Source organism: Budorcas taxicolor, chromosome 9, assembly GCF_023091745.1.
Source record: "Budorcas taxicolor isolate Tak-1 chromosome 9, Takin1.1, whole genome shotgun sequence".
Classification (NCBI taxonomy): Eukaryota; Metazoa; Chordata; class Mammalia; order Artiodactyla; family Bovidae; genus Budorcas; species Budorcas taxicolor.
The window spans coordinates 72,537,736-72,565,621 of record NC_068918.1 but is presented as its reverse complement, the minus strand read 5'-3'; the positions used below and the strand labels follow the sequence as shown (position 1 = coordinate 72,565,621).

General features: G+C 40.9%; 1 protein-coding gene across 1 annotated transcript; it reads right to left on the bottom strand.

Annotated features, from left to right (window-relative positions):
• Positions 1-351: 351 nt before the first annotated feature.
• ZC2HC1B (zinc finger C2HC-type containing 1B) lies at positions 352-26,595 on the bottom strand. Its single transcript, XM_052646053.1, has 7 exons — positions 26,518-26,595; positions 26,018-26,137; positions 25,339-25,477; positions 13,469-13,608; positions 8,266-8,371; positions 920-1,004; positions 352-418 (listed from the first exon to the last, which is right to left on the bottom strand). Exons 1-6 carry the CDS (start codon positions 26,593-26,595, stop codon positions 934-936), a joined length of 654 nt encoding a protein of 217 aa, XP_052502013.1. The 3' UTR covers positions 352-418; positions 920-933.
• Positions 26,596-27,886: the final 1,291 nt, after the last annotated feature.

Below are 27,886 nucleotides of genomic sequence, written 5' to 3'. Positions count from 1 at the left end.
GGGTCAGGAAGATCCCCTGGAAGAGGAAATGGCAGCCCACTCCAGTATTCTTGCCTGGAGGATCCCACGGACAGAGGAGCCTGGCGGGCTACAGTCCAGAGGGTCAAACACGACCGAGCCACTGAGCACATGTGTATAAAACAGGTAACTAATCAGAACCTACTGTACAGCACAAGGGAAAAAAGCTTCAAGTGAATCTTCAAATCAAGCGTTATCATACAGGTTGATGCGTTGTTTAATGATTTGAGGGGAAAAATTTGAAAGGAGTAGATAAGAAAATTTGAATGTAGTTTTTACTTGTTCTACATGATGTCTCCAAAGAAATCGCAGGCGTGTAAACAGATGCCTCCAGTTCCCTCACCTTAGGTGGAGTTCCTGGGTATGACCATCCAGGTGTGAAGACGGTTAGGGAGCCAGGCTGAAAGCAGAAAGAGAAGGCACTTACTTTGGAACTTTGTTGTTCCCACATTGAGAATGTTAAGTAATACAGGCCTCTTTTAATTGTCCATTGTTTTTAACAATTCACAATATCAAGAATTCTCCAGCTTCATAGCAGTGTCTATTCAGTGACTATTCAGTGTCAATCTCAGGGACCTGTCTTTGTTTAGAAAAAGGGACAGGGCAGTAACCTTCCTGGTCAAAATGAAGAATCATTTCCCTTTCCTGTTAAATCCAAGAAACAAAATGAAAAATTATTTCTGCTTCCTGTCAAATCCGAGAAGCAAAAACTGAACATCATTTCAAACTATATGTTTAACAAAAGAGCAAGTTTCAAGAGCATACATTTTATTAACCCAAATCAGGATTTGCCCAAATTCCTCTTTGGCCTGCTGTGGATTCATTCTCTTAAAGGCTCATAAACTGTCTTGCCCATTAGATGACTGGCAACACGTAGAAGTTAAAATTTTTTTTTCCTTACCTGACCTCTAGGAGTTAATCTTTTTTAGAAGATTTAGTAAATCCTTGTCTGAGTTTTGCTCCAGAAGCAGGGTCCACTGCTGATCCTTTGCAGACATAAACAGATTTGTTATTATGTAAAAGCAAACATTAGCAACAACAGAAAAAAGGGATGATTATGAAATTCTCACACTAGACTCAAAAGTCTCTATTCTTCCTTTTTGTTTTGGAGCTATAGACAAGTTCTCAGTCCCTATCCTGGGCCAGATAATAAGGCAAACAGAATCTGTGTTAGAAGCCCTCTGTCTTCTACCCTTAAGCCTTCACTTACCCATGGATGGGCCTGTAGGCCCACCACCTCAATGACCCCCCCAATTTATACAAATTGACCCTCAACACCTGATCCTCACTATAGCCCCATATTTCAAAATGTACCCAGAGAATGTTCCACATCTTCACAAAATTCTTTGCTTGCTCTCATGCTAGAAAGGGTTTGATAAACCTCATGGAAGCATGAGAGGCCTTCCCTCCCAGCGGTTATTTACACAGTGATGGACTCATTTCCCAAACGGGACTCTTTTCCTCTGTGTTCAGCAGCAGTGCTAGGAATGGAGATATAGGAATCTATGGGCATAACACGCCACAGTTTGTGCTGGACCACATGGGATGGAACAGGATTCTCCAAGAAATCATTAAAAAAGAAAAAAGAATAGTACTCTCTGTCCTAGAGGCCTCTTTTCTAATCAGTGTTTTACAAAGGAAGAATGACCAAACCACCCCCAGGAAACTGTGAATCAATATCAAAGGACACAGGACAGAACTCAGTGATCGTATTACCCAAAGATTTGCAAGCTTTGTTTTTTCCAAGGAATCAGTTACTGACCCTTCAATACTCATTACATTTGTTACACAATTAGGTAAGGAAGGGAATATTCTTGCCTGAAAAATCCCATGGACAGTGGAGCCTGGCAAGCAACAGTCCATGGGGTCACAAAGAGTAGAACACGACTGAGCAACTGAGCACGCAAGCACAAGAAGCGGAGGCTAGTACAGGCAGGATGCTTAACGCGATCAAATCCACTGGCTCCAGAAACCAAAGCAGAAACCAGAACTAAAGCTTCATGGTGGTCTTAGTCTCTCTGTATAAAGGTGCTGGAGAAGCTGCTGCCCAGAGGTACCTTCCCTATAAATCTGTCACTCCTATATCAAATCCCTTGAGAAAATAGCCATGTAGATATTTGCTGACTAGGTTATAAACTCAGTTCTCATCTGAACATTAGAATCTTTGTGAGAAAAAAGAGCCATATCCTTTTCTAAAATAATTTCCTAAACATATATCTACTAAGTAATATACATATTTCTCCAGGCGATCTTCTTGACTCAGGGATCGAACCTGGGTCTCCTGCATTGCAGGCAGATTCTTTACCGTCTGTGCCACCAGGGAAGCCTAATATACTAGTATATGTTGTTCAGTCTCCCAGTCGTGTCCAGCTCTTTGTGACCCCCATGGACTGCAGCATACCAGGCCTCCCTGTCCCTCACTATCTCCTGAAGTCTGTGCAAGTTTATGCCCATTGCATTGGTGATGCCATCCAGCCATCTCATCCTCTGATTCCCTTTCCTCCTTCTGCCCTCAATCTTCCCCAGCATCAGGGACTCTTCCAATGAGTCAGGTGTTCACATCAGATGACCAAAATACTGGCGCTTCAGCATCAGTCCTTCCAATGGGTATTCTGGGTTGATTTTCCTTAAAACTGACTGGTTTGAGTTCTGTGCTGTCCAAGGGACTTTCAAGAGTCTTCTCCAGTACCACAGTTCAAAAGCATCAGTTCTTTGGCATTCTGCCTTCTTTACGGTCCAACTCAATTGTGAGATACCGGTATATAATATGTACTAAATAATATATATTTATATAATTATCTCCTTAATGTTTTTTGGCCCAGTTTTCCCAAAGTAGATGAAGATTAGCTTGGCTCTACCATTTTCTGTTCAAACTCCTTATGCAAGTTGCTTCCCCTCTCTGTGCTTTCCTCACCTGCAAACCGGGGTATTGAATAGCATGTCTGCTGCTCTGTGTTACGGTGAGGATTAAATAAGGATTAATGAAGATTCATATTTGAAGAGTTTAGAAGAGCATACAATTAAGCATGGGCTACTTGTCGATGAAGAAGGGAAATATTCGGTACAGCAAAAAGCAGAGACAACCTATCTATTCAACATCAAGAAAATAGACAAGTTATATTGTCTTTTTGTGATATCATGTGTATCTTTGAAAACATATGATATTATGTTTTTAAAGAAACTCTTTGCCATAGGGAAATGTTCAAAGTTTGTGGGAAAAAAAATCAAGATGTGTACATGGATCATGTGACTATGATCCTAATTTTAGGTCAAAAGAAAACAAAAGAGGCAGCGAATAAAGAGAAAAAGTGAAAAGAGGTATCAATATTAATGGTAAACATGTCAGGGTATGGAATTATTGATTTTTATTCTCTTCATACTTTCTCTCCATTTTCTAAGATCTTCTACAGTAAGCATTAATTTCTCCCATGGCAACTTTTTAAAAAAATGTCCTTTCTCAAGAGACATTTTGGCAGGCTAACTTAAAGTCTATAGAACCAAAAAGTTCCTAGGTCATCATAAGAGCATTTCAGACACATGTTTCCAGGGCAGTGACACCAGCAACGGCATTAATCACACATAGTCTGGACACCTTGCTAAGCATTTATGGCCCTCCTTGCTCTAGTGCCAGCCTTCCATTCTAACTTTAATCCCAGTTCTCCTCCATGCTTGGGCCAAATGCACCATTTTTTTTTTCTCCCCAGGTTATGTGTTGTGTTATTTTCATATCTCTGTTGCTTCCACAACTTTTCTCCATTGGTTAAAATCTAGCTCATCCCCAAAGCCTCCACCTCTATGAAATTTTCTCTGACCATTACCTCCTCCATAAAACCTCCTGGGAAAAGTAGATCTCTTTCTTGTAATCCCTTAAGACTTTTATATCCCACTGTTAAACATTAGATATAATGATTACTGACTTTGGATTGTGCCTAACACACATCTTCCCTCACTGTGAATTTAAAACAAAACGTTATACATGGGAGATTCTAAATGTTTGTTTTACTGAAGAGAGTCAAAGGATGAAAGCCTGGGTTTTAGAGGGCTAACTACCAGCTAGATGAAAGACAATAATAGGATTTACACGGAAGATAAGTGACATCGAGTGGCCTAAAGGATGGATTGTCAATCTAAAGATAGCTAGACTACCACCAACAGTTTTTTAAAGATCCTCTTATTACAAATAGATTAGTACTGACCAGATCAAAAACAATGGCCAGTAGATGAGAATCTGATTCATACATCGGCCTATTTACATTAGTAAAAAGTACTCAGGCTTTTCTCCAAGCCATAAACAGTTTTGAAAATTCACCTCCCCTCAATATACTTCTGCTTTCTCTCCAGAATGGCTTCAAATGAAATGTGACTAATTTAAAACCACATTAACCTTGGTGATTTTATTTTTAAATGTTAACAGGTGAGGCCACAGATAAGAATAGAAACTAAAATTGAAAAAGCATCTTGAACCAGAAATAAAAGAAAAAGCTATCTCTTAAAGCTAATTAATATGACTATCCATATTTCAGTAATTTAAGTGAGAAATTATAGACTCAAGATACCCACTTTGTCCAATATATTTCATTCATAAACTATTTACTGAGCATTTCATAAATGCCACAAACAATTCTAACAAGTAGAGATGTGTGTGTGCTAAGTCACTTTAGCCGTGTCTAACTCTTTGCGACCCCATGGACTGTAGCCCGCCAGGCTCCTCTGTCCATGAGATTCTCCAGGCAAGAATACTGGAGTGGGTTACCATGCCCTCCTCCAGGGAATCTTCCCAATCCAGGGATTGAACCAAGTAGACAGGTTCCTGCCTCCTTGACACTTACATCCCCTTTTCTGGCATAGTGGGTGGGAGAGAAAGAAAATAAATATGTATTGAATATATTAGATGATGGTAACTGCTATTTTGGGAAACTACAAAAAGAATTATAGTGGGCTTGATTACTTTGAAACACAGAGGTTGGGCAGGTACGGGGCCCACTGAGAAGACACTGCTAAGAGCTGGAGGGAGGAAAGGAGATAGCAGGGTAGATCACTGAGGGATATTTTGGTTTTCAGCAGAGGGGGCGGCCAGTGCAAAGGCCCTGAGCCAGGAGTGAGCAGGAGCGAGAGAGGCTGCTCCAGCCGGATGGAGAGGAGACAGTGGACAGTGCGGTCAGCTGGTGGCACAGAACCTCGTATGGGCTGGGTTGGATTCTGCCTTTTACTTAACATCACAGTGATCTACAAACCACTGTTGATGACTTAACAACAAATATGATATACTTTGCTTAGATCTGCTGGCCTGCTCATCTATTTCCTAGTGTATCAGAACAGTGTCTGTGTATCGTCCTGCTCATCGCCACACATTGGGACACAGGACTGCTGCCCTGATTCAGGACTTTTCCACTTGTACCTTGCTGCTGCTGTAACTATGGAGTTCAAGGAAGGAAACTCTTTTCCTCTTTCAATACTAGGCCTATCTTCCCTCATTCCCAGTCTCTTTCCTGGTTTACTAAACCGGGGAGTGAAGGTCCTAGACTCTGAGGCTGTACTTGCATTTGACTTGGCACACTGTCAGAGTTGTCTAATCCCAATGAATTAAGAAATAGTCCCTCTTGACAAACAAACTCAAAAGGATGTTTTTCACTGAAAGGGAAGCATTATAATATATTCTTTGAAAACGTAAGAAGAAACTATAATATAAAGAAATTGTCTTTTTTCAAGGACACTAGTGATTTTACTTTAGAAAAAAAAGCTTGTTAGTGGAAGTTTTACCAAAGAATACATAAATGATTTGAATTATTTTTTTCCTTAGTAAAAACTATAACCTACCTCATGGTTAAGTTTCTACAGATTAAAAAAAAAAAAAAGTGGTTTGAGTTTAGATGGCTATGAATTTTTAAAATATCAATTCAATTTTTCTCCCATGATAAGCAACTCAGGAGGAATTTAAAAAACTACTGATAAAGATTTCTGGTGCTGTTACCTTATGGACTATGAGACTGACACTTCTTATTCTTGTTCTGATAATACCTCCAGAATAAGGCTCCTGACCAGAGGTGCCAATATGGTCATGATTTCATTCATTGCCTTCACAGTGATGCTGACCATAAAGAAGAATGTTCATTACTAGCAATGCAGCTCAATGAAGAGGAAAAACACAAGAGATATCTAATCCAGCTCTGCTGTCTACCAGTTGTGTGTCTTAAACAACTCACCCTCTCTGACCCTCAGTTCCGATTCCATAGGTTAAAACATTTGGAGGATTATTGTGAAGATTAAAAGAAATGAGTCAAGCATTGTAAGTACTAAAATGGTGGGCATTCCTTTTTCCTACTTCAAGACATTATTTCATTCTAGGAAGAAAATTCTTCCCCATTTTCTTCTTTTCCAGCCTTATTGTGATCTAATTGAATATAATGTGCAAATTTAGGGTGTACAATGTGATGATTTATCACACGTATGTATTGCAAAATGATTACCACAGCAAGATTGGTTAACACACTCATCACCTTACATAGTTACTTTTGTATATGTGTGTGTGTGTGTGTCTGTGTGGTGAGAATATTTAAGGTTTATCCTCTCAGCAACTTTTAAGTACTGTAAACAGTACTGTTAACTATAGTCACCCTGCTGAATGTTAGATTCCCCGAACTCATTCATCTTATTACTGGAAGTTTGTACCCTTTGACCAACATCTCCCCATTTCTCCCACCCTACCCTCCACCCCTGGCAACCACCACTCTACTCTCTGTTTTTTTGAGTTTGACATTAAGGTTCCACACATGGCTTCCCAGGTGGTGCACTGGTAAAGAGTCCACCTGCCAGTGCAGGAGATGCAAGAGATTCAGGTTTGATCCCTGGGTTGGGAAGATGCCCTGGGGAAGGGAATGGCAACCTACTCCAGTATTCTTGCCTGGAAAATTCCACAGAGGACATAGTGGGTTACAGTCCATGGGATGGCAAAGAATTGGACGTGACTGAGCATGAAGCTCAACATTCAGAAAACTAAGATCATGGCATCTGATCCCATCACTTCATGGGAAATAGATGGGGAAACAGTGGGAACAGTGTCAGACTTTATTTTTTTGGGCTCCAAAATCACTGCAGATGGTGACTGCAGCTGTGAAATTAAAAGACGTTTACTTCTTGGAAGAAAAGTTATGACCAACCTAGATAGCATATTCAAAAGCAGAGACATTACTTTGCTAACAAAGGTCCATCTAGTCAAGGCTATGGTTTTTCCAGTGGTCATGTATGGATGTGAGAATTGGACTGTGAAGAAAGCTGAGTGCCGAAGAATTGATGCTTTTGAACTGTGGTGTTGGAGAAGACTCTTGAGAGTCCCTTGGACTGCAAGGAGATCCAACCAGTCCATGCTAAAGGAGATCAGTCCTGGGATTTCTTTGGAAGGACTGATGCTAAAGCTGAAACACCAGTACTTTGGCCACCTCATGCGAAGAGTTGACTCATTGGAAAAGACTCTGATGCTGGGAGGTATTGGGGGCAGGAAGAAAAGGGCACGACAGAGGATGAGATGGCTGGATGGCATCACCGACTTGATGGACGTGCGTTTGAGTGAACTCCAGGAGATGGTGTTGGACAGGGAAGCCTGGCGTGCTGTGATTCATGGGGTTGCAAAGAGTCAGACACGACTGAGCGACTGAACTGAGCATGCACATAACCGAGATCATACAGTATTTGTCCTCCTTCTGACTTATTTCACCTCAAGGTTTATCCATGAAGTTGAAAATGGAAGGATTGCCTTCTCTTTTTATTGCTGAATAATATTCCATTGTGTATATATACCCCATCTTTATCCATTCATCCATCAGTGAATATGAAGGGTGTTTCTGTATCTTGGCTATTTGAAACATGTGGTAATGAACATGGAAGTACAGATATCCCTCTGAGACCACAAGTTCATTTTCTTCCCTTATTTTCAACACAAAACCTGACATATTGCCATCTCCCATCCTTAATCTCTTCTTAATTTTACCAGACCTGGGAACAACAGTTCTAGCCCCAGCTATTGTCATCAGATCTGATTTTGTATACTGTCAAGAGTTGTCTAATCTTGGTAAATTAGGAAATATCCTTTCTTGCCAAGTAAGCTCTAAACCTCAAACAAACTCACATATCTTTATATCCCAAAGCAACTTTGGATGTCATAGCTTTTGCTGACTGCCAGCAAATCCCAGAGCCAACAGTGGTCTCCTCTGACCCCGTCATTCGATAGCTGAGATGCTCATTCCAACTCACCTGGCCTGGTTGGCGCTGCACTGGCCTCCAGGGCCCTGTTCTGTAGCAGAGCTCCCACAGCACTGGTTACAGTCAGTTCCTTTTTTGGACTCATTTGCGCTCTACCCTGGAGAGGGAGATGGAGGGAGAGGGAGACCAGCGGGGAGGCGGGGGGTTGGGGAGGAGAAGGGAAGAGCTCTGTCAGCTCGGGAAGCATACAGGAGGTAATGTGGTCTCCCATGCACCAGCAGCAAGGGTGGAGTCATGTCCAGGACCTCGGACCCTCAAGGGAGGGGGACCCACACACCCTGCACCTCAGTAACCTGGCTCCTGTCCTTCCTGCTGTGGCTCAAAACCATGTCTGGGTTTTGGAGCTTTCGTTCCACAATCAAGCCCTTTGGGGGAGTGGTGATGTGTTAATCCTGTTCGATCGGTTGTGTGGAGACATAAGAAATCACTTAATGTCAATAAGGATAGTTATGGAGCATTTGGGCTTTTCATTACACTCGAAGATGATTTTGTTTTTAAATACATGCACAGAGAAGAAAAACAGACACTGGCAGGCACCAAATGTTTTAAACATGGAATTCCAACATCCCCACGCCACTCCCCACCCTACTGAGTGGCGGTAGCAGAAGAGTTGTATTAACACGGAAGAAGGACCGAAAGGTTCCTTGGGAGTTCCTTTGTGCCCTCCCTTTTACCTTGCCACAGATCCCTCCACATTTCCATGGCAACTCCGGTACAAAGATAACCTGTTCCTCCAAGTGAGAATCCTCACTTGGGCAGGGCCTGCTGCGAGGTGATGGCATGCAGCTCATCCCCAGGCAAACAAAGAAAGCTATTTTCAGAGAACCCATCCTGGTCTCTTTTGGTTAAGGGTATAACACATTTTTAAAAGCTGATTATGTTTAAAATAGAAACACACTTCAGCTGTGCTGTTAACAGCCCTTCCAAACTGAGACAACACCTCCCTTTTTGTTCTCCCTCTGAATAAGCTCCACTATGAGGCAGGGCCCCAGAGTGGCAAAGCTGGCATGGGGGAAACAGCACTGCTGTTCAGATACACTCTACAGTGAGTTTACTCAGAAAGCAAGCAATTCAGAAAGCAAGCAATTTTTCTTCTGTGTTCCCAATCACCACTTCGCTCTGGAAGACAAGGAGAGGAACCAGGCCAAGTTGCTGGTTACGCTCGGGACAGCCAGCTGGCCTTCTTCAGGAATAAAAAGCACTTCCGTCCGCTGCTTCCCCCTCTGCTCCCCTTGGCCCCACGAACATTGACTCACTTCGTGGACTGCTTAGAAGCGTTCGAAGAAACAGAATGCACCCTTTACTGCTTTAGGAAGTCTAGGTAGAGTTGTACTTTTCCCCCTCACCAAAATTAAGCTGAATTCAGGTGGCCCAGATGGTAAAGAATCTGCCTGCAGCGTGGGAAACCCGGGTTCGATCCCTGAATTGAGAAGATCCCGTGGAGAAGGGAATGGCAACTCACTGCAGTATTCTTGTCTGGAGAATCCCATGGACAGAGGAGCCTGGTGGGCTACCATCCATGGGGTTGCAAATAACCGGAAACAACTGAGCAGCTAACATTTTCACTCTCATAAGTCCAAAGCAGTCATATTTCCCCCCAAACTGTGGTGCCTGCCCCACTTGAGAGGACTGTCAGAGAGGGGAAGGGGAGTCAGGGACAGTGTTGAGAGGGTAAAGGTAGGGGGGCCTGTGTGGTACTGCTGTTACTTGTGATCCCCCTAACAGCTCAGCCAGACACAGGCTAAAGTGAGTCTCAAAGAATTCAAGAACTTGTCGAAACTATCCTACAGATAGCACATTATAAAGCTGAAGGTCAAACCCTGACTACTGATTGTAGAATCCAAGTTCTTCTGACTTCCCATGTTATTTCAGGTGTAAAGACTGAGTCTCTGCAACTACAGTTACCATGGGCTCCCTGTCTGCCCCACCGAAATGACTGCCTCCCCACTGCTGTCTTCTGTCTTCTTTCATTTAGATGTGTGGTGTTCTCTGCTCTGGAGCTAAAGGCCTCTTTGCCAACCCTGATACTCTTTCACTTTATATTCCAATCAGCTTCTCAGTTCCAACAATTCTCTCTTAAATCCACACCCTCCACACAAACACCCCCCACACACATCCCCACATTAGTCCTCTGACTCTGGGCCCTCATTTTCTTTTTCGGTTGGCGTGGCTCTAACTGGTCTCTCACTAGTCCATCTTGAACACTAACCACCAGGGTGATCTTTCTGAGACACTAATTCCATGTCACTCAAGTCTGCATTATGCAACCAGTCTACATTGCATATAGAATGCTGTGTGAGGCTAGTGATGGACAACGGGACAGAAAGGCTGAGTTTTGCAGAGAGAAGATGAAGCAGCAGAGGAGTAGGAAGAAGAGACAGAAGGAAAGACGGACAGGACTTCTGGGGTTCCTGGAGACTTTCAATCCTGCTTCCAGGCCCTCAGGTTGGTCAGCCTCAGATTTAAGGCATCTATCCACTTAATCCCTTTTCCTCCTCTCTGAGCCCACTTGGCTTAAAGCCCTCCTGACTCTGATGCTCACCTGGCCTGTCCCAGCCCCTGTCACTTGCCCACAGGCTCTCTGTCCTTCAGCTCTACATGGGGGGCTCCTCAGGTCACGGGCTGGACATTTAGTGCATAATGTCCTTTCCAACTTCAAATTTAAACCAGTAAACTCATTTGATATTTTGGGTGAAGTATTTGCTCCTCCTTGAAGCTTTCCATGAATCCCAGTGGCCTCTGCCTCCACTGTGCTCCTGTACATGCCAACCACTACATCTTCCTACTGCACTGCTTCCAAGGGTGCCACCTCCTCTGAATCACAAATCCTTGATCAACCAGTACCTGACGCAGCAGCAGGTACAGCGTAGATATTCAGTAACTGTCTGAATATATGTGACCTCCACTGTATATGTGGAGGTCAGAATCCATAGTCTGTAGGGTGTGCTATTGTTAGCGAGGGTCCCATTCCTATGACACATTGGATATCATGGAAATCTTTCTAAACAATCTTCTACTGTTAAGTATTCAGACCCACTTAATCTTTTCTTTGGTATCTCTAACTGTCTTGAAGAGATCTCTAGTCTTTCCCATTCTATTGTTTTCCTGTTTCACTGCACTATTCACTTAAGAAGGCTTTCTTTTTTTTAATTAATTTATTTTAATTGGAGGCTAATTACTTTACAATATTGTAGTGGTTTTTGCCATACATTGACATGAATCAGCCATGGGTGTACATGTTTCCCCATCCTGAACCCCCCTCCCACCTTCCTCCCCATCCCATCCCTCAGGGTCATCCCAGTGCACCAGCCCTGAGCACCATGTCTCATGCATCGAACCTGGACTGGTGATCTATTTCACATATGATAATATACATGTTTCAATGCTATTCTCTCAGATCATCCCACCTTTGCCTTCTCCCACAGAGTCCAAAAGCCTGTTCTTAACATCTGTGTCTCTTTTACTGTCTCGCATACAGGGTTTTTGTTACCATCTTTCTAAATTCCCTACATATGCGTGAATATACTGTATTGGTGTTTTTCTTTCTGACTTACTTCACTCTGTATAATAGGCTCCAGTTTCACCCACCTCATTAGAACTGATTCAGATGTATTCTTTTTAATGGCTGAGTAATATTCCATTGTGTATATGTACCACAGCTTTCTTATCCACTCATTTGCTGATGGACATCTAGGTTGCTTCCATGTCCTGGCTATTGTAAACAGTGCTGCGATGGACATTGGGGTACACGTGTCTCTTTCAATTCTGGTTTCCTCGGTGTGTATGCCCAGCAGTGGGATTGCTGGGTCGTATGGCAGCTCTATTTCCAGTTTTTTAAGGAATCTCCACACTGTTCTCCATAGTGGGTGTACTAGTCTGCATTCCCACCAACAGTGTAAGAGGGTTCCCTTTTCTCCACACCCTCTCCAGCATTCATTGTTTGTAAACTTTTTCATAACAGCCATTTAAGAAGGCTTTCTTATTTCTCCTTGCTATTCTTTAGCAGGAAATTAAAAGACACTTGCTCCTTGGAAGAAAAGCTATGACACATCTAGACAGTGTATTAAAAAGCAGAGATATCACTTTGCCAACAAAGATCTGTATAGTCAAAGCTATGGCTTTTCCAGTAGTCATATACAGATGTGAGAGTTGGACCATAAAGAAGGCTGAGTGCCGAAGAATTGATGCTTTCAAATTGTGGTGCTGGAGAAGACTCTTGAGAGTCCCTTGGACAGCAAGGAGATCAAACCAGTCAATCCTAAAGGAAATCAACCCTAAGTATTCATTGGAAGGACCGATGCTGAAGCTCCAATACTTTGGCCACCTGATATGAAGAGCTGACTTGTTGGAAAAGACCCTGATGCTGGGAAAGATTGAAGGCGGGAGAGGAAGGGGAAGGCAGAGGATGAGATGGTTGGATGACATCCCTGACTCAATGGACATGAGTTTGAGTAAACTCTGGGAGACAGTGAAAGGCAACGAAGCCTAGAGTGCTATAGTCCATGGAAGTTGCAAAGAGTCAGACATGATTTAGTGCCTGAACAATATAACAATCTCTTCTTGGTATCTAAGGCATGTTTATGAAACTAACAGTTTTCATAGTATACTGTAAGCTATGTCTCCAGTACCTTTGATGTGTATGGAGCTGTTTGCTGTTTCCAGTTGTTTTTATAAACATATTGTCTTCTTGCATTCACTCTTTCCCAGCATCAGGGTCTTTTCCAATTTATAATAGCTGTTTTACTTATTTACTTTACACTGATGATTCTGTGGCTTTGAATAGGCTGAAGACCCTTCTCCATAGAGCAAACACAAACCTGTAGAACAGGCTCCTTGTGACAGTTTCCTCCACTTATGCCAGTTTCACTTCAGGTTCCAAATACTATTGGGGGCGGTTAAAGCTGATGATAATCACCATTGGTTAGAGTCTTACCATAACAGTATAGAAGCAACACTTAGATATTTAAGTCTTCAACCTAAGAACCTTCAGACCCGGTAGAGATTTTTTTCTACAACATCCAACGGTGCTGTTTAGCTGGAAAGTATTGCTCAAAAGTAGCCAAGTCCCATGAAGATGGGCTGTCCTGATCCTTACAGTTCTCAGGACAGGTGATTTAGGTTCCCTTGCAAATTCTACCTGCTTTCCCCAGGCAGACAAGGGCACAGGAGCCAACACTTGGGGTGAGAGACTTACCTGTGCTCTGGATGCCAATCTGGCTGCTGTCTGGGCTGGATCAAAGACTTGGCGAGACTCTCGATCCTTGCAGAAATTAATATGTCGACTGGCTGCGGTTTCATTAAATCTCCTCTTACAATATGGACACTGAATATAATCTGAAAGTAAAGATAATGAAAAGGCAACATTTCAAAAACAACTCTGGAAGGGAGGGACTATATAGAATATGAACTCTGCTCCAACGTGAAAGAGTGAGGTACCAAACTCTGGTTTGAGACAGCCTGTTCCAGAAGGGGAGACATGCAAGGACTCGGATAAAGGACAAAGTGGAGGAAAATTTTTCTACCTATATACTTATTTCAGTTATGAGTGTTCCCTTAAAATGTTTACATGCTATGCTTTTTTAGAAAATAGATTAATTATATTTCTGGTACTGATGAAATTTGGCATTGATGACTGAGAAAGCGAGAGTCGCTCAGTTGTGTCCAATTCTTTGGGACTCCATGGACTGGAATTCTCCAGGCCAGAATATTGGAGTGGGTAGCCTGTCCATTCTCCAGGTGATCTTCCCAACCCAGGGATCAAACCCAGGTCTCCCCCATTGCAGGCGGACTCTTTACCAACTGAGCCAGCAGGAAAGCCCAAATGACTAGGGGAAGGGAGTGGAATTTGAAGCCAACATCACTCTCCTTCAGCAGTAACTACATTTTCCTACTGAATTCCTAAGTGAAGAGACATTCATATGTTCAGAAAGGGGGTAAAGAAAAGGGAACAGGTGAGGGTTCCAAAAGACAAACAGGAAATAAGGGATGCTAGGACTCCAGCTTCCAGTGTCAGAACTTCTCTGGCAGCTGCTAGGGCCTGGAATCCTCTGAGGTTCTGGGCTGTACTCGGTCATCTCAGTCAGTCCAATCAGCAATTACTAGACAGTGGGAGGGGCTTCCCCACTGACTCAGTGGTAAAGAATCTGCGTGCAATGTAGGAGACACGGGTTTGATCCTTGAAAACCTGGAGAAGGAAATGACAACCCACTCCAGTATTCTTGCCAGGATAATTGCATGGACAGAGGGGCCTGGCGGGCTACAGTCCGTGGGGTTGCAGTCACACACAACTGAACGACTGAGCATGCGCACACACAGACAGTGGGAGAAAGGAGAAGTGCGAAAGATCCCCAGTCTTCTCAGATCAGGGAGATGATCACACGTTCTGAAGCCAACTGGTAGCCTCTTCCTTCTAAGGTGGGTGGTGGGGGTTGTGTTGTTTTGTTTTAGGCACCTTGAAGGGATGACAAAGTGGATATTCAAGAGGTAGGATAACTATCTCTCTTCCCTGGAAGGATATGAGATAGCACCATCTTAAGCTCTGCATAGAAGTTTGGTTTAGTGTATAGTCAAAACCCTTACGTTTGTGAATAGATATTTAAAGTAGTGATATGTTCAAAGCTAAAGATTTTTTTGAAGGCATCTTTTTAAGCAGTTTGGAGAGTTTTCTTTTTCAATAGATCATTTCCTAAAATGAATACTCATAAAATGAAATAATTTGAATATATAAGAAATTGAAATAAAAGAAATAGTTAACACTTAACTTTTACTTCACACTTTGGCAGCTGTTGTTCAGTTACTAAGTCATGTTCAACTTTTTGTGACCCCACGGACTGCAGCATGCCAGGCTTCCCTGTCCTTCACTGTCTCCTTGAGTATGTTCAAATTTATCTCCACTGAGTCAGTGATGCCATCTAACCATCTCATTCTCTGTTGCTCCTTTCTCCTCCTGCCCTCAATCTTTCCCAGCATTAGGGTCTTTTCCAGTGAGCTGGCTCTTTGCATTAGGTGACCAAACTATTGGAGATTTAGCTTCAGCATCAGTCCTTCCAGTGAATATTCAGGACTGATTTCCTTTAGGATTGACTGGTTTGATCTCCTTGCTGTCCAAGGGACTTTCAAGAGTCTTCTCTAGCACCACAATTCAAACGCATCAGTTCTTTAGCACTTGCCTTCTTTATAGTCCAACTCTCACATCTGTATATGAGTACTGGAAAAACCATAGCTTTGACTATACAGACCTTTGTTGGCAAAGTGATGTCTCTGCTTTTTAATACAGTATCAGGTTTGTCATAGCTTTTCTTCTAAGGAGTAAGTGTCTTTTAATTTCATGGCTGCATTCATCATCTGCAATGATTTTGGAGCCCAAGAAAATATCTGTCACTGTTTCCACTTTTTCTCCATCTATTTGCCATGAAGTGATGGGACTGGATGTTATGATCTTAGTTTTTTGAATGTTGAGTTTTAAGCTAGCTCTTTTTTTTGGGGGGGGTGGCTTTATTCCTCACTGTATGTCATGTAAGGGTTAAGTCAGCTTTTTCATGCTCCTCCTTCACCCTTATTGAGAGGATCTTTGGTTCTTCTTTACTTTCTGCCATTAGGGTGGTATCATCTGCGTTATCTGAGGTTGTTGATATTTCTTTCAACAATCTTGATTCCAGCTTGTGATTTATCCAGCCTGGTATTTCATACTCTGCACAGAAGTTAAATAAGCAGGGTGACAATATACAGCCTTGATGTACTCCTTTCCCAATCTGGAACCAGTCTGTTGTTCTATGTCTGATTCTAAATGTTTCTTATTAACCTGCATACAGGTTTCTCAGGAGGCAGATAAGGTGGTCTGGTATTTCTATCTCTTGGAGAATTTTCCACAGTTTGTGTGATCCACACAGTCAAAGGCTTTAGCATAGTCAATGAAGCAGATGTTTTTCTGCATTTCCCTTGCTTTTTCTATGATCCAATGGATGTTGGCAATTTGATCTCTGGTTCCTCTGCCTTTTCTAAATTCAGTTTGTACATCTGGAATTTCTTGGTTCACATACTTTTGAAGCCTAGCTTGAAGGATTTTGAGCATTACCTTGCTAGCATGTGAAATGAATACGATTATACGGTAGTTTGAATATTCCTTGGCATTTCCTTTCTTTGGAATGAAAACTGACCTTTTCCCATCCTGTGGCCACTGTTGAGTTTTCCAAATTTGCTGGTATACTGAGGGCAGCACTTTAACAGCATTATCTCTTAGGATTTGAAATAGCTCAGCTGGAATTTCATCACCTCCACTAGCTTTATTTATAGTAATGCTTCCTAAATCCCACTTGACTTCACACTCCAGGATGTCTGGCTCTAGGTGAGTGACCACATCATTGTGGTTATCCAGATCATTAAGACCTTTTTTGTACAGTTCTTCTTACCACCTCTTCTTAATCTCTTCTGCTTCCATTAGATCCTACCATTTCTGTCCTTTATTGGGCCTATCTTTGCATGAAATATTCCCTTATTGTTGTTCAGTCGCTCCGTCATGTCTGACTGCAGCCCCATGGACGGCAGCCCGCCAGGCTTCCCTGTCCATCACCATCTCCCTGAGTTTGCTAAAACTCATGTCCATTGAGTTGATGATGCCATCCAACCATCTCACCCTCTGCTGCCCTGTTCTCCTTTTGCCTTCAGTCTTTCCCAGCATCAGGGTCTTTTCCCAATGAGTTGGCTGTTCACATCAGGTGGACAAAGTACTTGAAATTCAGCTTCAGCATGACTCCTTCCAGTGAATATTCAGGGTTGATTTCCTTTGGAATTGACTGGTTTGAACTGCTTGCTTTCCAGTAGTAGTAGTGTTAGTCACTCAGTCATGTCTGACTTTTTTTGACCCCACAGACTGTATAGCTCACCGCCATTCCCTTCTCCAAGGGATCTTCCTGACCCAGGGATTGAACCCGGGTCTCCTGCATGGCAGGCAGATTCTTTATCGTCTGAGCTACAGAGCTTTCACTTTCAAAAGTCTTCTCCAGCACCACAGTTCGAAGGCATCAATTCTTTGGCACTCAGCCTTTTTTACGGTCCACTCTCACATCCATACACGACTACTAGAAAAACCATAGCTTTGACTATATGGACCTTTCATTATTAATTCCATACTTACTCCAAGTAACTTCAGGATACAATGTCTCTGTAATCATGGGCTAAGCATTCTAACACAGAAACAAAAATTTTCCCATGGTGACAAATTCCTTGAGCAAAATAAAAGAAGACAGCATTGGGAAATGGTGAAGGCTCTACAGCCTGTCTGACTGGTTTTGAGTCCCAGCTCTTCACCTGTTACGTGTGTACACTTGGGCACGTTACTTAACCTCTTTAAGCTTCAACTTCCCCAGCACCTACATATCACCTATTTCATTGAGGTGTTGTGAAAGTTACCTATGATAATCCACAGTGGGGCGTGGCACAGTGGGCGAGTGGAACATGCTCTTACTATAAGGAAACAGGCCCAGCCGGCTTGTGTTCCAACTATCAAACAAGGGAGAAACTGCTTATGAAAAGTAAAATAGAAAGTGCCATTAGCATGCAGAACTCATTTACGGTAGTGTAGAAAACCATCTAGGACTGAGTTCATGGTTCAGTGGTTATCTCTTTAGTTTTACCAGCTGCAAAGTTACAATTTATATGGTTTATATCATAGATACTGCTACCATAAGCGAGACAGTTTGGTCAAAAGCAATGATTACGGCAGTGACCATGTTGCTTCCTTAATCTGACTTGTCATTCAATTCATTGCACCTTTCTAGGGATTTGGCACTCACTATATCCCACTGTGGAGACAACCAAGCTGAAGTGTATTTTCCTGCTGACAAAAATCTCAGAGATGGCTAGAGGACTAGGAAGACAATTACCACTTTGTGGAATAAGCTCCGAAAGGAGGAAGCTCTAGGTCCTCCAGGAGACCACAGGAGGAACCTGAAGCCCAGCCTTAAGAGGGCAAAGGAAGGGACTTCTCTGGTGGTCCAGTGGCTAAGAATCCGTGCTCCCAATGCAGTGGGCCCGGGCTCAAGCCCTGGTCAGAGAACTAGATCCCACATGCCAGAACTAAGACCCAGCAACCCAGCACAGCCAAATAAATTTTAAAAAATTAAAACAAAAAAAAAGTGAGCAGAGGAAGAGAAGATCAACACACTGAGAATGGAAGAGGTTTTTTTCCTGCAACAATAGTTTGAACACAGCATGACTGAGCTACACATTCTACCCTCATCTCAATCCAGTCTCCTCTTCCTCTGCCAATAATGTCATAAAATCATGATGTGCTATTTCAACAGATAATGATTTTTAAAGTCTTACTCCAGATCTCATGAAAGATTAAAGTGGAAAATTAAGCATCATTTGAAAATGCAAGTATTTTGTTGAATACCCATGTATCAACATGTAGCCCTGTCAAACGGTGAGCAAATATCCCAGGACTCACTGAAAATCCCAATTGTAAATATTCTTATCACTGCCCCATAAGCTGTCACATAATGTTGGAAAGCTGAATGACTGCAAACTCACTTAAGTCATAAGAATTAGAATATATGCATGTCAAAAAACTGGGCTACAAAATAGGGAATCATGCTGGGAAAAAAAAAAGGAAATTACTTCCAAACTCATATACACTAGACCATATGATTAATAACTCTAGTTATGTCTGTATAAATTTTCTAAGTATTTAAGCTGGAGGATATATGGGCTAATATAAAATCCCTGTGCAATCAAAATAATTGGATCATAATGAAAATGTGCTATTGGAGGTAATCATTTTGCTTGGTGCATAAAATTATAATAAGGGCATGGGGAAGAATTTAATTATAAAACTATATTTTAGCATAAAAATTTAAAGGGCAGGAAAATAAACTGTACACTTGATGAGGCCTTACAAAGGGAATTATTTATTTTAAAGAAACAATAATCCCCAAGGGAATTATTTATTTTAAAGAAACAATAATCCCCACATTTTAAATCCAACGTGGAAATTAGAGAGAAATTCACACAGTGGGATATCTGACATGCTTTCACTATTCAACTACAGAACTAGAAGTAGCCATCAACCCTGCAGCTTCTGCTATAAAATGAAGCAGTTCTCATAAAAGATGCTTTTATTATACAAAGCTTGTTGCCAAAGTCTTATCAAAATTACAGCCATAGATCTTTCTATGGAACATCTTAAGACAACAGACTATTCCAAGTCATATTTTCTTTAGCATCTAGCAAAAGTGTAGCAGTTATTAAGAGTATTTTCTGGTATTGAGGTTCTGATGATTTTTTGGATGGTTTTTATAGTATTACACTGTGACTTTACTTCTAATTTAATTATTTATTTACTTTTTGCTGTGCTGTGTGGCTTGCACAATCTTAGTACTCCAATCAGGGAACGAACCCCTGGTAGCAAAATTGTGGAGTTCTAACCAGTGGACTGCCAAGGGAATTTTCTTTTTTCTTTACTTTTAAAAATAAACTTTGAGAAATAATTTACACACAATAAAATGCACCTATTTGAGTTCTGACAAATACATTCAATTGTGTAACCAACCCAACTAAAATATGGAACAAGTTTATTACTTCCAAAAGTCCCCTCATGCCCGTTTCAGTCAATATTCTCCCAAACACAGATTCCTATTTTCCTGTCACTAAAGATGAGTGTTACCCCTTGTATATCTTACTATAACAGAGCATCCACGGTGCTACATGTATAGTTACACTTTCTTCTTACTGTTCAGTTGTATTCCATTTTGTAGATATTCCACAATTTGCTTATCCATCTACTTGCTGCTGGTCATTTTCCGTTGCTCCTAGTTTATGCTATTTAAAGGAAGCTGCTATGACCATTAATGTGTAAGTCTGTTTCAAGGACATGTTTTCCATTTTTTGCATAGTTAGGAATAGAATTGCTGTATAGGTAACTGTATGTTTAACTTAAGAAAATACCAGTGCAAAGTGACTATACTATTTTAGACTCCCAGTAGCAGCATATGAGAGTTCCAGCTGTTCTATATCTTAGCCCTAACTTGTATTGTCAGTCTTCAATTTTAGCCATTCAAGTGGGTGTATACTGGTATCTGATTGTGGTTTTAATTTACATGTCCCTGTTAAAAATGATGTTGAGTATCTTTTCATGTGCTTATTGACCATTATTTTGTGACATTCTGTTCAAATACATCTCTTGCCTTTTCCTTATTGGGTTGTTGTCTTATTACTAAGTCATAAAACTTCTTTAAATATTCCTGATATTTGACCTCCCTCAGATACATGTGTTATAAATATTTCCTCTTGCCCTATACCTCACCTTTGCATTCTCCTAATGGTGTCTCTCACAAATAAAGTTTTTAATGTTGCCAAAGCCCAGTTTATCAATTTCCTTTAAAAAAAATTGTTACTGTATCTTGTATCCAGCTTAAAAAATCTTTGCTGACTCTTAGATCAAAGTTGTTTGTTATTTCTAGAAATCTTAGAGTTACAGCACTTACGTTAGGTCAATGATTCATTTTTAATTTTTGTGTACATATATGAAGGAGATCAGCCCTGGGATTTCTTTGCAAGGAATGATGCTAAAGCTGAAACTCTGGTACTTTGACCACCTCATGCGAAGAGTTGACTCACTGATGCTGGGAGGGATTGGGGGCAGGAGGAGAAGGGGACGACAGAGGATGAGATGGCCGGATGGCATCACTGACTCGATGGATGTGAGTCTGAGTGAACTCCGGGAGTTGGTGATGGACAGGGTGGCCTGGCGTGCTGCGATTCATGGGGTCGCAAAGAGTCGGACACGACTGAGCGACTGAACTGAAGGATCAAAATTCATTTTTGCCATTTTGATATCCAGTTGTCTCAGCATGAATTGTTAATAAGACTCTTTTCCCACTCTGAACTACTTTTGTTAAAAGTCAATTAACAAATTGATTGGAGGGAGGTCTACATTTAGATTCTCTTTTCTGTTCAGTTGATATTCTAATACCAAGTTGTCATGATTACTGTAGTATTATTTTAAGTCTTGACATCAGATAGGTAAGTCCTCGATTTTATTCTTTTTTCAAAACTATCCTGGCTTTGAATTTCTGTGTAATTTTAATATCAGCTGGTCAATTCCCATTGGCAAGAAAACTCACAGGGATCTTCATTGGAATTACATTTTGTCCACAGACCAATCTGGGGATAACTGACTTCGTAACACAATACATGAGTCTTCCAAACCACGAAAATGGTAAATATCTCTATTTATTTTGGTCCTCTGGTTTTCATTTTACAAGTCTTACACATATTTTGTTAAATATATACATAAATATTTCATGTTTTTTACATGACTGTAATGTCATTTTTCATATTTTTTTCAACTGTTTATGCCTAGTATCTGGAGAAGGAAATGGCAACCCACTCCAGTGTTCTTGCCTGGAGAATTCCATGGACGGAGGAGCCTGGTGAGCTGTGGTCCATGGGGTTGCAAAGAGTTGGACACGACTGAGCAACTAACCCACCCATGCCTGCTGCTGCTGCTAAGTCACTTCAGTTGTGTCTGACTCTGTGTGACCTCATAGACGGCAGCCCACCAGGCTCCCCTGTCCCTGGGATTCTCAAGGCAAGAACACTGGAGTGGGTTGCCATTTCCTTCTCCAATGCCTAGTATACAGAAATACAACTCACCTGTGTATACTGACTTTATATCCTGAAAGCCTGTTAAATTAACTTGTAATTTCAGTAGCATTTTTTGTAGTTTTGTAAGATTTTCTACATTTACTCCTTCATGATCATGCTGTCTGTAAATAAGGAGAGTTTTACTTCTTCCTCTCCAACCTTTAAATTTATGTGTGTGTGTATAAAATATGTAATTTTTTTCTTATTACATTGGGTACTATGTCTAGGATAGTGCTGAACAGAAGTGGTCAGAAAGGATATACTTGCTTCTGCTCTGAACTCAGTGGGAAAGTGTTCAGCTTTTCAACTTTAAGTTGATGTTAGCTATAGATTTTTCAGAGATGTCCTTTATTAAGGAAGTTCCCTTCTATTTCTACCTTTCTAAGAGCTTTTTTCTTTTTAAAACATGTGTAGGTATTGTTTTTTGTACAGGTTTTTCCTGTATCTACTGAGATGATCACACACTTGAAAAAAATATTTTGTTAAAATGATGAATTACATTTACTATTTTCTTCCTTATACTTAATTTAAGTGTAATTTGTTCTTCTTTTTCTAACTTTTTAAAGAGGAAGTTTAAGGCAATTGACTTAAACCTTTTCCCCCTTTTCTAATGCAAGCATTTAAAGCTATAAACTTTCCTTTAAGCACTGCTTTAGCTGAATCCCACAAATTTTGGTATGTTTTCATTACCATTCAGTTCAAAATACTTTCTAATTTTTCTTGTAATTTCTTCTTAGATACATGAGGTATTTAGAAATTATTTATTAATTTCCAAATATTCAAGAATTTTCTTGATATATCTTCATCATTAATTTCTAATTTAATTCTACTGTACTCAAATAACATAGTCTGTATGATTTCAATCCTTTCAGATTTATTGAGATCTACTTTGTGGTCCTGCACATGGTCTATCTTGGTTGAATGTTCCATGTGTCAGTTCAGTTCAGTTGCTCAGTCATGTCCGACTCTTTGCGACCCCATGAATCACAGCATGCCAGGCCTCCCTGTCCATCACCAACTCCCAGAGTTCACTCAGACTCACGTCCATCGAATTAGTGATGCCATCCAGCCATCTCATCCTCTGTCGTCCCCTTCTCCTCCTGCCCCCAATCCGTCCCAGCATCAGAGTCTTTTCCAGTGAGTCAACTCTTCACATGAGGTGGCCAAAGTACTGGAGTTTCACGTGTACTTGATAACAATTATATTCTGCTGTCACTGTGTATCACATTATAGCTACACATGTCAATTAGATCAAAATGATACAAGCTCAGGAGCAGCTGTCCCTCAGGGAAGGTGTAGCCTCTCTAGACCTACCTGGCTCACCTCCCCATCTTGTTACCTCCTGGCTTGCTTATTTGTGTCTTTAAAGTGTTTCTTGTGGAAAGCGTACAATTGGACTCTGCTTTAGTATTCAGTTTGACAATCTCTGCATTTTATCTTATGTGTTCAGGTAATTTTTATAGGCAACTATCTTCAATAACCTCAGATATGCAGATGACACCACCCTTATGGCAGAAAGTGAAGAGGAACTAAAAAGCCTCTTGATGAAAGTGAAAGAGGAGAGTGAAAAAGTTGGCTGAAAGCTCAACATTCAGAAAACGAAGATCATGGCATCTGGTCCCATCACTTCATGGGAAATAGATGGGAAAACAGTGGAAACAGTGTCAGACTTTATTTTTTTGGGCTCCAAAATCACTGCAGATGGTGACTGCAGCCATGAAATTCAAAGACGCTTACTCCTTGGAAGGAAAGTTATGACCAACCTACATAGCATATTCAAAAGCAGAGACATTACTTTGCTAACAAAGGTCCGTCTAGTCAAGGCTATGGTTTTTCCAGTGGTCATATATGGATATGAGAGTTGGACTGTGAAGAAAGCTGAGCGCCGAAGAATTGATGCTTTTGAACTGTGGTGTTGGGGAAGACTCTTGAGAGTCCCTTGGACTGCAAGGAGATCCAACCAGTCCATTCTAAAGGAGATCAGTTCTGGGTGTTCTTTGGAAGGACTGATGCTAAAGCTGAAACTCCAATACTTTGGCCACCTCGTGCGAAGAGTTGATTTATTGGAAAAGACCCTGATGCTGGGAGGGATTGGGGGCAGGAGGAGAAGGGGATGACAGAGGATGAGATGGCTGGATGGCATCACCGACTTGATGGACGTGGATTTGAGTGAACTCCGGGAGTTGGTGATGGACAGGGAGGCCTGGCGTGCTGCAATTCATGCAGTTGCAAAGAGTCGGACACAACTGAGTGACTGAACTGAACTGAACTGAATCATGCCTCTAGTCCTAATCTCCAATTTACAAAGACAGGAGGTGTAGAACAAGTTAAATGTTCATATGGCTTAACTGAAAGCCGCTCAGTCGTGTCCAACTCTTTGCGAGCCCATGGACTGCACAGTCCATGAAATTCTTAAGGCCAGAATACTGGAATGGGTAGCTGTTCCCTTCTCCAGGTGATCTTCCCAACCCAGGGATCAAACCCAGGTCTCCTGCATTGCAGGTGGATTCTTTACCAGAGAAGCCCAGCAGCAGACAAATCCAGTACATGAAACGTTCTAGAAAATAACTGGGCTGGCAGGGGTGTTGTGCAGGATTAAAAGAGACTAAAGAGACAACAAAAGACAATGCACAGATCTTGACTGAATCCTGGATTGTGGCTGAGTGGTGAGGAGAGAGCTTCAAAGGACATTCTTAACATAACTCGGAAAATATGATGTATTAATACTTAGTGCAATAATAGCATTGTAGTTACAGAGGAAATGTACTTAAGAAATGCATGCTGAAATAGTTATAAAGTGTTATGATGTTTGAAGCTTACTTTTAAATCTTTCTGCCCCCCTCACAGAAAAAAAGGGAAAGAGACAGAAAATATGACAATGTCAAAATTGTCAAATTTAATGGAAGGTATATGAGTGATCATTGTATTAATTCCATCCACTTTTCTGTAATTTGAAAATGTTCAAAATAAAAAGCTTAGTGTAAAAACACTGTGGGCCACTAAACTGTACAATTTAAAATGGTGATTTTTATATTATGGAATTTGATCTCAAAAAAATAAAGAGCTGTGGGTATTTGATACTATGGAGTTATTACAGAACTGCTTAAACTGCTCTGCCTAGCTCCGTTATCATCAACCTGGACATGAACAGCATCCCCCGTAGTTCTGTAGCGCCATAACTTTGGGTAGAGTGGTGATCTCATGTTAAAGTTAGGAGCAAACACAGAATCTTTATACAGAGGTGAAAAAATAGGATAAGATAATTTTTACGGTAAAATTACTTTTATGCAATTTACTTGCTAATGTTTAAAATTTTAGAGTATACAGGAGGAAGCAAGGCATAATGACTAGGCCGAAAAATCAAGCATAGCCTCAACTGGCTGAGTAAAATGTCAAAAGCAAACCAAACTGTCCACACACCTGGGTTGACGGTCGGAGGGGGTGGAGGTGGGAGAGGCCGGCCTTCTTTAATGGCTAGTGTACACTGCTTTGCTGACTGCATCGCATTAATGAAGTCTTCATGATGTTGTCTCCAGTTAGATTTTCTCACGGGTTGTGGCTATAAAAAGAAATTAAACCAACATATACTAATCTAGGCTATATATCTCACTGTTATAATCTTTTTTTTTAAGCTGGGATTTGAATTTACAAGAAACACAACTGTGAAATTTGGAGAAAAAAGAGAAATTTGCTTTCCAAAAACACTAAAAGAGGTTTGGAAAACACAGTAATAAAATTTTCAAGTCACAGTAGTGAGGGAAAATACAAAACAACAATCACAAAAAACAAAGAAATTACAAAACTTTAAAGGAAGACTTAAATGTAACCTTAAAAGTGACTGTCTTCCAAGTTAATTGCTGGATTTAATGCTACTCTAATGAAAATATAAACGAGATTTGTTTTCTGCCACATCTGGAAAGTATCTGAAATACATTTGGAAATCTAAGTGAGCATGATTAAAAAGAAAACAGTAAAGGTGGATTATACTTACATGACATTACATTGCCCTATCAAGCAAAAATGAAAGCAGAGAGCCAGAAAGAGGCTTTCATGTACTGAAGGACATAATCAAGAACAGCAAGGAAGATATCGATAGTACCTTGGACTGAGGCTCCTTCCCCACAGTGGGAATGTCAGTGCCCTGCAATCTTTGTTTTAAGGAATTGAAAGGTTTACGTTTTTTGTTGAAGAGTTTTCTACAAATTGGTCCGTGTCTTTCCTAGAAAAGAAGGAGTGGGGATTAAAATTTTTAACATGTACAATCACAGAATTCGTAATGGCTCAGTGTACTCAAGCAGCCCCCACTGCAGGGACTGGGTTGCACCTTCAGAGCCAAGTTCATTCTCTAACTCTCAAATCACAGCAGAGCAAATCCATCTGGCTCTCTTCACCCATGTTACACATAACTAGATACTGTGTTTGGGCAAGGTCAACAAAAGGCCTCTACAGCTAAAGAAACTGACTTAAAATTTAGTCTTACATATTTAACTTTACCACTTGGGCTCAGTAAATAGTTCCAAGCATTAAACAATATTGAAAAGACTCACTTTCTAGTTTAAATTGAAATAAATTATCTCTGATATTCGGCTAGGTACTCACTGAAGCCAAGGAAATTTTCTTTACTTCTTCTATTCTGTTTTCTGCCTTCACTGTTTCTAAATTCCAAAAGCAAGTCATCCAGGAATTGAGTCCCAACAACCTTGTTTTTCCATCCTTTTGAAGTAATTCTCTGCATACAAAAGTATGCAAAGTAAGAGGAAACTTAGCTTCTTATACAAGTGGAAACTTTTCAGAAAAACTCTTACCACTCAACATTTCAAAATTGAATTTAACTGGGTTGCTTTTCTACATACAGCAAATCAAACCACTTAACTCCTGAAAAAAATGAGTGGAGAGGTTTCAAAGAAATATTTGAGAACATCTGCAAGAAACAACTGGGACAACCATACGACAAATGAAAAATAGATCAATTCCATTTAAGTTATGAAGACATTTTCCCTTAGTGTGTCCAAACATTTTTCATGAAGTCATTTATTTTAGAGCAAACCTAAGCTTATAATATTAAACTTTAAAATATAGAATACACAGAAGAACTGTACAAAAAATATCTTCATGACCAAGATAATCACGATGTGATCACTCACCTAGAGCCAGACATCCTGGAATGTGAAGTCAAATGGGCCTTAGAAAGCATCACTATGAACAAAGCTAGTGGAGGTGATGGAATTCCAGTTGAGCTGTTTCAAATCCTGAAAGATGATGCTGTGAAAGTGCTGCACTCAATATGCCAGCACATTTGGAAAACTCAGCAGTGAACACAGGACTGGAAAAGGTCAGTTTTCATTCCAATCCCAAAGAAAGGCAATGCCAAAGAATGCTCAAACTACCGCACAGTTGCACTCATCTCACATGCTAGTAAAGTAATGCTCAAAATTCTCCAAGCCAGGCTTCAGCAGTATGTGAACCATGAACTTCCAGATGTTCAAGCTGGTTTTAGAAAAGGCAGAGGAACCAGAGATCAAATTGCCAACATCCGCTGGATCATGGAAAAAGCAGGAGAGTTCCAGAAAAACATCTATTTCTGCTTTATTGACTATGCCAAAGCCTTTGACTGTGTGGATCACAATAAACTGTGGAAAATTCTGAGAGATGGGAATACCAGACCACCTGACCTACCTCTTGAGAAACCTATATGCAGGTCAGGAAGCAACAGTTAGAACTGGACATGGACAATAGACTGGTTCCAAATAGGAAAAGGAGTACGTCAAGGCTGTATATTGTCACCCTGCTTATTTAACTTCTATGCAGAGTACATCATGAGAAACGCTGGACTGGAAGAAGCACAAGCTGGAATCAAGACTGCCGGGAGAAATATCAATCACCTCAGATATGCAGATGACACCACCCTTATGGCAGAAAGTGAAGAGGAACTAAAAAGCCTCTTGATGAAAGTGAAAAAGTTGGCTTA